Raw genomic sequence first — 12,772 nt, forward strand, 5'->3', positions numbered from 1 at the left:
CATTTGTTTAGTATTTTTTCAGATCTATCTGGGTTCAATTGTTTCAGGAATGAAAAACAGTTTTGGGCTTTCAACCTGTGTATATTTGTTAGTACACAAACAGTCCGCACAGGCATAGTTTGTTTGTTTGTTTGTTTTTGTTTTTTTTTTTTTTTTTTGTGAAAGGGCCAGAAACATCTATCGGAATTGAAAAGCAATTAATAGTATACAGTCTTGAGCCAAATAAAATTCTAGGGAGTACCAATGGGAAGAAGAAGATCAATGCCGCATGTATCTATGAGTCAATAAACCTAATGTCATTCAATTGAAACTATGAACATATTTGAGGAGTATGTTGCCCAGGAACTACTTGAGTCACCAAGATTGTACTCTTTTGGAAATTGAGTATCAGAGCAACCCATCTTACCCCACTATTAGGAACCTTAATTGCTACAGATTCACAATACGGTCGAGCCCCATAACTGGGTAGAACCGCTTACTAGTGATAAGGAGGTCTCGGAAATTAAAAACTTGTTACCTTTTTTGTTTGGGAATGTTCCAAAAATATACGGTCTAAGACACTCCACCCACGTAGTTATATTTTTAGTTTACAGTCTGATATACTTCACTACTACTATCTACTAAGTATGGAATAAAGTATCAAGAACCTACAGGTAATCCACTTCCCAGCTCATTATTCCTTTTACACTATTGAACTTTCTCTTTCCCGTTCACTTTATTCCATTTTCACTTTAATAGTAACTTGATTTCATTTCAGATAATTGTGGTGTCGTGCCAATTGGTGAAGACCTTAACTATTCTACTACTATTAGTTAATCCGGGCCAACAACTGAAAAATCTTGTTGATATATACTTACTCGCATTTGGTGTTTGCATCAAACAAATTTAAATTACCATGTTTAAGTGTTGTAATGAAGTGTAATATACATTAATTAATCATGATTAAATAATAATTGTGTATATTCAAATACATGTTATGTATTTATTAGTAACACTTGATATTGATAAGTTATGTTATGTATTTATTAGTAACACTTGATATAGATAAGTTTTACCATTTATGCTTTCCATAGACAAATACGGAACCAGTTATTCTCTAAAAGTGTCAAAAATGACATTTTTTCTCACTTAGCTAGAGATTAGAGAATAACTGATTGAGCGGTTGTATCCGAAAAACACGATCAAAATAATTAATGCGCCTGTACTGATTCGATGAATGATTTTCTGATACTACTAACAAACACATGATAAAGACGTCTAAAACTTAGGAAAAGCAACTCTTTCGTTGCACCAGTACTTTATTCGATGAATGAATCCTTGATACTAATAAACACATGATAAATACGAAACACAACTTTTTTGTTCTGTCATGTCTACGAGCGGGGCTAGAGTTAATTTCTTACAAGTAATCATCAACTTTGGCTCCTACTTTTCTATTTCCTAATTTTCCCCGTGAGACACTTGTATCATTCGGTGCAAGTAAAAAGAAAGTAAATATGTTATAGAAATAGCTAGAGCCAATCTAATACTACGCATATATATAGGATATCGATTTAAATTAAATACATTATCTTAACAGTCTAGCTAGCTGGTGTTAAAAGCTATGAATGCAATCACGTCCATTATTTTCGGTTCGAACTATATATATGTCCAAACAATTTTTTCAAAAAACTATAATGCATTTGCTAAGCTCATAAAAGGTATAGAAAATACGTAGTATTCTGTATCTATTTATTATCTTAATATCTTGACTACATAATTTGCTTAGTGAGAAGAAAAAAAAAAAGTCGTAAAGTGATTTGTGAGAATAATAAGGTGCGCACAAGTTGACATGACGACACAATTATGGGGGGTAGGGGGTGGCCGGGTGGGTGTAGTGGAATTAAAGTGAGAGTGGATGGAAAGGAGGAAGTTCGATAGTGTAAAGGAATGAGTTGAGAAGTGGATTACTTGTACGTTCTTGATACTGTCTTGATATCCCACACTTAATAGTGTGAACTGTATATATGGTGCAATAAAAGGCCGCGTATGCCGTATACTAGTCTTTGCCTTAACGGCATAGTCTTCTTATTTGCTGATTCAGAGCACACGGAATTAGCTCTATTTGCTTTGCTTGTTTGTTATTATCTTTCGGAGGAAGTAACTTTTTTTTTTTCAGTGTTGGAGTTGAACTAAGAGAGACATTGGTTGAAAACATTTTAGTATTCTGGATTAAAAGGGATGGTAGATTTTAATAAGACTAATAATGTTTGAATGGATAAACACTACTACTGAAGTCCCTGAGTCATACACTAATGAATCACGGAACTTTAGTAGCCTAAAAACCCACATAACATATTTTTAAGTTTTTTATTTCCTCTTCATTTTATCTTCCAATAGTTGGTACAGTCAAACCTCTCTATAATATCATAAAGATGTTGGCTTGGGTCCAAAATTTTTCAAATTATAGAGAATATTATATTACTCTATAACAAAGATTGACATTTAAATAATACTTCGCTGTTATCGGCAAAAAAGATGAATAAAATCTAATTTTCATTTTTAATTGTTAAATTCTAAGCTGAATCACACTTTGTATAACGAAGGAAAATCGTTTAATGATGAAAAATATATATATTCATATGATATTTTTTTATCATAAATAGTGTATTAAATGATTAAATATTTGGTCAAAATTTCCTCTCTTATTATTGGTAATCATAGATATTCTATTTTTATAAAGATGGTTAATTATTATATTACCAAAAAAGAAGATATGTTATATATGGGGGTAATTTTACAAAGAAATCATCGTTATAAAGTTGATCGTTATTATAGGTGAAATCTTTGTTATAGAGAAGTAAAATATAACATAAAAAATCGGTTCCGAAAAATCTTAGCCGTTATAAAGAGATGCTGTTATATGCGGGTGCCGTTATAGAGAGATCTGACCGTATACCACGTAGGTATAATCAAAGCTAATTAAAGGATAAATTCACTTGATTAAACGACGACGTCCGAAAGAGGCTGACTTACGTGATAAACGTTTTAACCTTCATTTTGGGAGTTGGGTTCGTGTGTCACGTTTGACATAAGTGAGGAACCACTATTAGATATATTTCCTAAAGGGATTGAGGTGAAAAGAACAAAATATCACTTTCACTTCAATTATTATATCATAGGTTACAAAGAAATGATTATGCTGTTATTATTGCTAACATGAACTTAGAAGAGAGATCTACATAATACTTGTTGTACGTTTTTTCCCTTCCTTTTTTTTTTTTTTTTTTTTTTTTTTTTTTTGGTGGGGGCGGCGGTTGTTATTTAGTTAAGTAGGTAAGGAGTGCATATTGAAAAATTTAATCCCAGCATAATTAAGAAAACATAACAGCCGCATTACTCGAAACAGTGTGTGGTTTGATGTATTAAATAATTCCCGCATTAATTGTGGGAGATCTATGCAAATTATTATATGCGGACAAAATGTGAAATAAGATATGTGTATTAAGAATATGAAAATTAAGTTAAGATAATAATTCCCTTTTAAATTAATTAATAATTCATGGAGTATTAACAATCTTTTCATTTTTAATTACCGCATAATAATTCTAATTTCATTTTAATCACTGCATAAAGAAATGAAGGGTTGTCAATGAGCTGGTGGAGTAATGATAGTTTGCACTTTGCACTACCTAGCTTTTGCCAAGTAATTTGCGTTTGCCCAAAAGTATACAGATAGAACCAGATCATAATTTAAACTTAAGTCACTCCTGAGCAAGTATGCACCGGACACAAACACCATAATTATAAGTGAAAAATGATATTCTTATAATTAGAATTGTCTGACGTGATTTAACAGTCGAGTACGGGTAAATAATCTCCGTAAATTTGGTGTGCAATTAAATTTATTTTGTCAACAAAGTTGGTGCTTGGACGGCTCTCCTCTTATCTTTCATTTACTTGTCCCTTATATTCAGGAACCTACCCTAGTATACGCATATATATCGCCACGTGTTGTTATGTGATTTCTCTTCCTTTGAAGCTATCCTTGTCCACGTGTTGCAAAATCCGTCACCCACCACATATACATGGTTGCGTGCCGTGCTTTTGTCCTGTTGCCCTCAACTCAAGTTAATATTCCACACTCCTCTCTTCACTTCACTTAATATTATTCATTTTTTTTTGGCTTCTTTTGTTGCCATGGAGAAGAAGCAACTTTAAAACATCTTTCATTAAATTAGCGACCGCATGGCGTCAAAAATGTCATACATATATGTCATTAAACAATAATAAAAACTTAAGATTTTACAATTAGTTTTTTACAAGTATTTTTCTATAGCATGATTCCAATTAATATATACAATGTCAAAGGTGCTGAGTGTGTTCATACTCGGCCCCTCACAAACTATATCTGTTATTTGTGTATGAACAACGTATGTACTTCTTCATACATTACATTAGAGTAATTTTGACCCGTAACTAGTTACAATTTATTGCAAATTTCCTGAGATGTACATACTTTAACACAATCTTATCCAGCTCTGATTAGTACTTGAATCGCGAAAAAGTACTCCCTTCATTCCACTCATGGCTGATTTACGCAAATAACCTTTTTTAAGGAGGAAGTGCTTCCTAATAGATTTTTTTTCATATGCAGAGCTTGAACTCGAGATCTTCAATTAATGGTGGATGAATCTTATCCGTTCCACCACAATCCTCTTTGATACAAAAATTGGAGTTCTATGTTGTAGGGACCGAAGTACGACGATTAAAACTATTTAATTTTAATAACGTTGTAAATTAATTCGAATACAAATTAAAAGTTACAAGCTAAAAGACTAATTAAAAATAATAAAATTCATAATAATTAATTAATTAATCTAAAAAAAATTATGATAGAAAAGATAACACCTCTTCAAAATAATAATAGAATCATATAGAATTAAATGTTTAGTCAAGCTTTTATAAAAATAAAGTCATTTTATGAAAAGAAAGGTAGTTTTTCGGTAAACTAAAAATAGTTTTTGGTCAAAAGCATTTTTTTGAAAAGCACTTTGAAAATTTTTTTCAAAAAAATTACACTTATAAGCACTTTTTAAAAGCTTGGCCAAATCCTAATTGCTGCTCAAAAGTGTTTTTAAAATTAATTAGTCAAACACAAATTATTTTTCGCTAAAAATAATTTTTTTTTATTTTTTAAATAAGCTGATTTTATAAGTTTAGCAAAACAGGCTATAAAAGAACCGGTAAAAAGCCAGAAAAGATTGATGATAAAGCAGTAGAAAACCGTCATTGGTGGAACAAAGAAAAGGACTTTTTTACGACGCTTTAATTAGATTTACGTGTTTGAATAACTAAATGTGAAATAGTATGACAATTAATTTGTAATTGAAGTTGAATTCCTTCTCGCTTATCCACTGTTTAAAATATTAAAAAGAAAAAAGTGAAATAGGGCAGCAAAACGGCTTCAGCAATTGACAGGTAGTAGTACTATATGCAGAGATAAATAAATATCTAGAATTTTCTACATTACTACAATTGTTCCTATCTAGAAAGTACTTCTCATGTCAAAAAGTACGCTTTCTTACCAATCCCTGGAGATCTCTTACATTCTAGAAAACTGTGTAACTTAGTCAAGAACAAATAGATAGAACACGTGTCTAATTATTGGGAAGGTTTGTTAGAAACGTTAGAACTTAGGTGTCTTTCTAGATGGATGGCCAACCATAAAGCTAAGGAAGTTCATGAAGAAGGCACCCTTCATTAAGTCTCATGCCGTCTACCTAGACTTATTTATTGATAATGTTAATTTTAAAAATTATTTAACGGTGGAAAAATAATTGGGAGAATATAAGCACATTCTTGGAGAGGAATTGAGTTTTTTATTTATTTAAATGAACGGGCTATTATTAAGTCAAAAGTATATAAATTGACGAACCGATTCCGAGTACTTTTTGTGATATTCCAGTTTTTGATTTTCTGAAAAGTCATCTTTTGCTTTAGCTCTTAACCAAGGATTCCCTTGTTTTCCAAGTCGTAACCTGGTGACAAATCACAAATGGTAAATTTCCATATTAAGTAAATTAATAAATTATAAGAAGGAAATAAAGAAAATAAAACTTATTAAGAGTTAGATTTGCGTCATGATATTATTTAGCCTATTTTGACTCCATTTAACCAAGTAACTTGTGGCAGTTTAATAACCGTCCATTGGACACCCCTAATTTAACTTATACTCCTTCCATCTCAAAATAAGCATCACTAGCAAAAAAAAAAAAAAATCAGAATTGTGCCAAAATAGTTATCGCTTAAACAATTCAAGACAAAAATAGTAATTCTTTCTAACTATTTCCTTATATTAAAGAACTATTTTTTCTTAATAGCGCTCAATTCTCAAAAAACATTTAATAAATAGAAGTAACTTAATAAACTATACCTTATATTTATGCTTTTTTTAATGTTTAAACGAAAATAAAAGTTCACACATATTTTGAGATGACGGGAGTATGGGTTAACTCGTTTAATTTGTGAAAGCAAATTATAATACTTTAGAAAGTTGGTATTAAACTATTAATAATCATCATTTTGATATTATAGATGTAACTACCTTGAATTATTCTTCAGTACATATTAATGCTCATTCATTCACGCCTTTTACATAAATCCCCTTTATTAATCAGTATCTTCAGAAATAAATACAAAATCACAAGGCTTTAATTGGCAAGCACGCAGAGATTTAGCTGATTACGCACTTGCCCACGTAACAAGGCCCTTTTGCCAAGTCACCTAGTGATTTTAGTACCACTACTTTCCACTATTTTGTTTTGACCTTAGAATAAGTCAAATTAAAAGCTGAGTCATAGTATTCAGAGAACCCAAAAAGCTTAACCATATCAAAACCTCTCTTACGCTTTGCTAGACCGACTTCAGTACAACTCATGTCCAGACGTGTCAACCCCTCTTAAGTTCCTCCTTAACCTTATGGAATTAGGAAAACAATTTCTATATTAATACTCTTTATTTTAACACTCTTTTTATTTTAATACATATCATTAACCTGTACAACTCGTTCACCGCCATTCCTTACGCAACTTCCAACTCCCCCCCAGCCAAACCTTATATATACACTTCTCTTCAGTCCTTCACTTTCTCACTCAACTCCTTTTATCAGTTTCCTCTATTGCCTTATACCCAAAGTTTAATTTACTCTCTTCTACTTTTCCTCTCTACAAGAAAATTCTGAACTTCTCAATTACTAAAGAGATGGCTCTTGAAGCTTTGAAGTCACCCACAACAACACCAACTCTACCACCTCGTTATCAAGAACTTGAAGATACACATACTTTAGATTCTTGGACCAAAGGAAAACGATCAAAACGACCACGTATTGAAACCCCACCAACTGAAGAAGAATATTTAGCCCTTTGTCTCATCATGCTCGCTCGCAGTGGCGCCGAACCCAGTTCAACTGATGTTAAAGAACCGGAGAAAAAAACCGCCGAGTTGCCACCGGTTGAATATCAAGAACCAAAAACAGAGCAATCATACAAGTGTTCCGTGTGTGACAAGTCTTTTTCTTCTTATCAAGCACTTGGTGGACACAAAGCAAGTCACCGTAAAATCACTACTACAGCCACCGCCTCTGATGATAATAATCCTTCAACATCAACTTCAACAAGTGGTGTTAACAACGTTGGTGCATCTGCTTTGAACCCAAGTGGTCGTTCACACGTGTGCTCTATTTGTCAAAAGGCTTTTCCAACTGGACAAGCTTTGGGTGGTCACAAACGCCGCCACTATGAAGGCAAACTCGGTGGTAACAACCGTGAAGGCGTTCATAGTGGTAGCGTTGTGACTACTTCTGATGGCGGCGCGTCGACTCAAACTCACACGGCGCGTGACTTTGACCTAAACATGCCTGCTTCGCCAGAGTTGCAGTTAGGTTTGAGCATTGACTGTGGATTGAAAAGTCAACTTTTGATTGAACAAGAAGTGGAAAGTCCTATGCCTGCAAAGAAACCGCGTTTATTGTTCTCTATGGATTGAATTAGTTCTTATAGGAATTGATTTGTATTTGTGTTAGTGAAATTAGTGAATTGGTTCATGTGATTTTATTTTTACTTATTAGTAGGAAAGAAAAATATTGATTGTTTTACCCTTTTATTTTTAGGGTACTTTTTATGTACATAGAGAGTAGGTCATTCATTGGTTTTACACTGTCTTTGGGGAATATATTTCATTTTATTTATTTATTTACACATAAGTTTTTTATGCGGTTGATTTTTTTAGTTGTTATTTTATTAGTTATTTCACTCAATCATTGAATTGGTTAATATTCTATATGTAAGGTGGAAATTTAAAGGACGGTGGATAGTGGTGATGGTGCCTGCCATAGCACGACCTGCAGAATGTCTCTGTTTGGGCGGTGAATAAAAAGTTGTACATGTGGGTTTTTTTCTGATTCCATGTTCTACTCATTATATCACAAATTAGTAAATTAGTTGGTTTTGCCTTTAATATTAGTTCGATGATCACTCACTGTGACAAAAAACAACTTTTATCTCTTTTCTTTTTCATTATTTACTAGGAGGACTTATAGCAGTTGGGGTTGAGGTTCGACCCTCTTTTTCAATGAGGATAAGTTCCATCTTTTAATACAAAACTTAAGTACTATAAAAAGGAATAGATGTTTCTTGATTAGTTACCAGTGTGCCGTAGGAAAAATGAACTTGGTGACCTAGAATAGCTGTGGAAATTGTGGTAAAAAAGTAGCAAAAAATTGGTTCCGACTTGCTGAGCTCATTTAGGAACGAAATAATGCATTCGAGAAATTAATAGTGCATTCGAGTGTATATGACGAACTAGAGGTGTGTTCGAGATTTAGAGCGAGTTCATGAATTCAAATTGAGTAGAATATTTCTATGTTAGATGTGTTAGAAGAAGATTCTGGTGCATTCAAGGTTTAGAGTGAGTTCATGTGTTCAGATTGAGTAGAATATGTGCTAGAAGAATATTCTGATGCATTCAAGATTAATTTAGAGTGAATTTATGAATTTAGATTAAATATAATTTTAATTTAGGTGTGCATAAAAGAAGGCAAGCATAATAGGTTCAATTGAATGTGCGAAAAAGTTCTATACCTTCATTCTTAACCAAAAAAGTTTAATAGGAAATGTTTTCTTCTTTAATGAATCTTGCGCGGTGTAAATCAGGATTAGAGTTCTATACCTTCATTCTTAACCAAAAAAGTTTAATAGGAAATGTTTTCTTCTTTAATGAATCTTGCGCGGTGTAAATCAGGATTAGTCTTAGGGTCTATGAGGTGTTATACTTGCCTTTATTTCAGACAACAAAATCAAAAGGGTAAATACTCGTTTAACTTGTTGATAGGAATAGTAAAAAATAAAAAAAAAGCCTTTTCCCATTAAAATTAGGACAAAGTATGGACGGTTCTCTTAGTGTGAACAACTCTTGTGTGAGTAATTAGGAAGGCAACGTGTAGAGTGCGTGCAGCGTCAATGAAGTTTTATTCTTCAGCAAGTACCACATTACGCGGCTTGAAAGTCTCTTGAATTATCGAAAGGAGTAGAAACTGTACAAGTCATCCCTTTCAGTTGATAAAATATTAAGTGATGATTGGATTGGGAAGGAAGGCACTGTTTAGTTGTTTTGAGTTGTCAACAAATTCTAAATTTAGGACACATTCCTGCTTTCTCCTAATTCTTATCTGTCACTCACAAGAATAGTATACCAAAGTAGAGTAGGGTTTTTTTTTTTTTTGCCTTAATTTGTTTGCCAGGTAAGACTCGCGATGCTTGCTTTGGCTGTACTAGGGGATTTACTTTACACCTTGGTGATTAAGTCAATCTCATAGCCATGGAGTGTCTTTTGGAGTTTTGGTTACAGCCAGCTCGCGGATGCACATATCCTGGCGGTGGATGCTAACGCACTCATATACGTTCGAACAAGGAATAATTGTACAATGATACGCAACAGATTTATGAAGATCGGTGTTTACATCAAATTAATAAATACGATATATTAGGATTGATATTTATGTCTTTTACTTTAATTTCACCTCATTCAATTTATCACAATGACATTGTTTGTGTTGATAAATGTAGCGTTTGAGCTATGAATTCAATTCAATCTTTCAGCGTATATGTGCGTGAAATATTATAACACTTCAACAAGCATTACATTCTAAACTCATGATTCTAAAAACTTTAATGTTCGAATTCATCAAATTAAAATCCTATATTTGCTACTAATTACCTTTGATGAAGATATACTTTCACAAGATGTCATTCATCTTTTTGTAATTTAAAAAAAAAAAAAACACAAATATAAATTTAAGTAACTCTTTTTTAAAAGAAGAGCAGTATGTGTATGTATATATATATATATATAAAGTAACATAAAGTTTAAACCCCGTTCTAGATATGGACTGAAAATTTGGATAATGGAAGTCACAAGAAAAGCATATTATTACGACATTCTTCCTTTGCGTGGATGAGATCCACATCAATGCCTTGCCCCTTACTTTCATTCTGTCTGTTGAAATTTCTCAACGTAACAATTTGTATATCTTAGTACTTCTACTAACTATGATGCCTTTACGCGTTTCTTTCGCACCAATCAATATTATGAGGTAGTTGATTAAGCTTATAAGATGGTTAAATTAATATGCAAGTGTCTTTTGCGTATTTGGTAATCATTAAAATTGCTTATTAATTAAATGTTTATAAGTTAAAATCAGACAATAGGTGGGTTGAACTGAATTTGATGGGTTAAAATAGGCTACGTGCATAAATGAATTGGTCATTAACTTGCGTAAAAGTTATTTGGGCTGAATCAAAATAGGCTAGATATTATTGAGTCATAGCTTAACCCGGCCAACTCTTACCAAGTTTTAATTTATTTATTTGTTTTCATATATATATATATTTTTTTTTATGACATGAACCGGTACCGCTACCCTTCGGTGCGCAAGACAGCAGAAACTCATTTCCTCATGTACGAAGCTACTTAAACCACACACGCAGAGATGAACCCGCACTAGGCAAGCCCGTGCGACGAGCTCGACCTAGAGGCAAATCCCTCGCTATCGTAGGGGGTTTTAACCCGAAACCTCCATTACGAAAGCCTGTTCACGCTCAACAATCGAGCTACCCTTGCGGGTTTGTTTTCATATATTTTGTTTAATTAAACTAATAAAACTTTTAATATTTTCGGGTAGCTAACAACAGCCCAACTTTTAAATGGACGATGTAATTGTAGGCGGGTCAAAATGGACTGAGTTAATAAATGAGCGGGTTAACTTTAGGGTAGCTTACATAAATAGCTATAGTTTCTAGGCTACTAGCCAATCGTAGCTACTATTTTCTTAATTACAATTCGTAGCTACTTTTTAGCTATTTCGCATGTATTTGTGCGTATTCAAATATACAGTTCCAAAATAAAGTCAGCCAATACAACTATGTTTTACTTGTTTCGCGTGTATTCGGGTATATTCAAATACACAGTTTCTCCTTCAAAAAATAGAAATACAAGCGAATACAAAAAATACACTGTATGTACACTAAAAAATGAAGAATACAATCAAATCCGGTCAAATCTTTGGCGAAAATACAAAATAAATTGTATTTAAAAATGGAGAATACAATCAAATCAGGTCCTATCTTGGCGAAATACAAAATACACTGTCTTTACATTCAAAAAATGGAGGATACACTTAAATCCATTTAAGAATCCACTGTATTTAGTTGAAAATAATTGTATACAAACAACAAAAATACAGTTAAAAATACACGTGATGAAGGGTGTACACTTCTACAGTTAGCTAGAAGTACACAAAAATGTATTTATTTGAAGTACAGAGATGACAGAGGGGATACAAAACATGAATACATGCAAGTCCTGGAACTTTGACGAGAGGTGGCTAATTACATAAATACAAACTGGCTAACTACATAAATACAAACATAGCTATGGATTTGAGTGTAAATACAGTAGGATTTATTTCAGTTCCAGTAAAATCTCTGACTGTTTTTGTATTTAGTGTCATCCTGGTGTCTCAGATCTAGCAGTGTGGAGGGAGAGGGCGTAGGAGAACAGATCTGGCCGGAATGGAGAAAATAGACGACGAAGAGATCTGGTCGGAACAGAGAGAACAAATCTGGTCGGAATGAAGAGAACAGATCTAGCCGGCAACAGTGGCATTTCTCAAATCTAGTGGTGTCTCCCATCTGGCGTTGTCGAGGGAGAAGAGAGGAGAGAGTGAAAAGAGAGGCAGAGATGGGAATACCATGCATCCGGGGAAAGGTAAAGCAAATGAATTTGAGCTTTTGGATGGGTGAATACAATATAGCTGCGAGCAGTAAATTGAATACACAATAGAGTTACTGATTGTAATTTATTTAAAGTGTAGTTATTATATTTAATTATAGTTAGCTACAATTCATGAGCTAATTTTGGCACCCTTGTTTATGATCAAACCTTTTACAATTTTATACCTAATATTTTTGTAATTTTCAAAATACTCTTCCTAAAAATATAACTTTTACTTCCACAATTCATTTTTTAGGTGAAAGTGTTTTTTTTTTTTTTTTTTGTTGTGGTAAATAACTCTTAAGGACATTTCAATCATTGAATTAGAAAAAGTGTTTATTAATTAACTCTTTTTTACCGAACACACACTAATAACTTATTATTCAGTAACTGTTTATTTGTAATATTTAATTTTAACACCTAATTTTTCTTTTGCAACATTTAATACTTATTATCAACTACT

General features: G+C 32.8%; 1 protein-coding gene across 1 annotated transcript; it reads left to right on the top strand.

Moving 5' to 3' along the window:
* The first annotated feature begins 7,117 nt into the window (after positions 1 to 7,117).
* LOC132064813 (zinc finger protein ZAT10-like) lies at positions 7,118 to 8,227 on the top strand. Its single transcript, XM_059457934.1, has one exon. It carries the CDS (start codon positions 7,243 to 7,245, stop codon positions 8,023 to 8,025), a length of 783 nt encoding a protein of 260 aa, XP_059313917.1. The 5' UTR covers positions 7,118 to 7,242; the 3' UTR covers positions 8,026 to 8,227.
* Positions 8,228 to 12,772: the final 4,545 nt, after the last annotated feature.

The sequence above is a fragment of the Lycium ferocissimum genome, chromosome 7 (genome assembly GCF_029784015.1).
Source record: "Lycium ferocissimum isolate CSIRO_LF1 chromosome 7, AGI_CSIRO_Lferr_CH_V1, whole genome shotgun sequence".
Classification (NCBI taxonomy): Eukaryota; Viridiplantae; Streptophyta; class Magnoliopsida; order Solanales; family Solanaceae; genus Lycium; species Lycium ferocissimum.

Excerpts from the sequence above, each read along its gene's own strand:
- LOC132064813 (XM_059457934.1), top strand. The coding sequence starts at position 7,243 with ATGGCTCTTGAAGCTTTGAAGTCACCCACAACAACACCAACTCTACCA.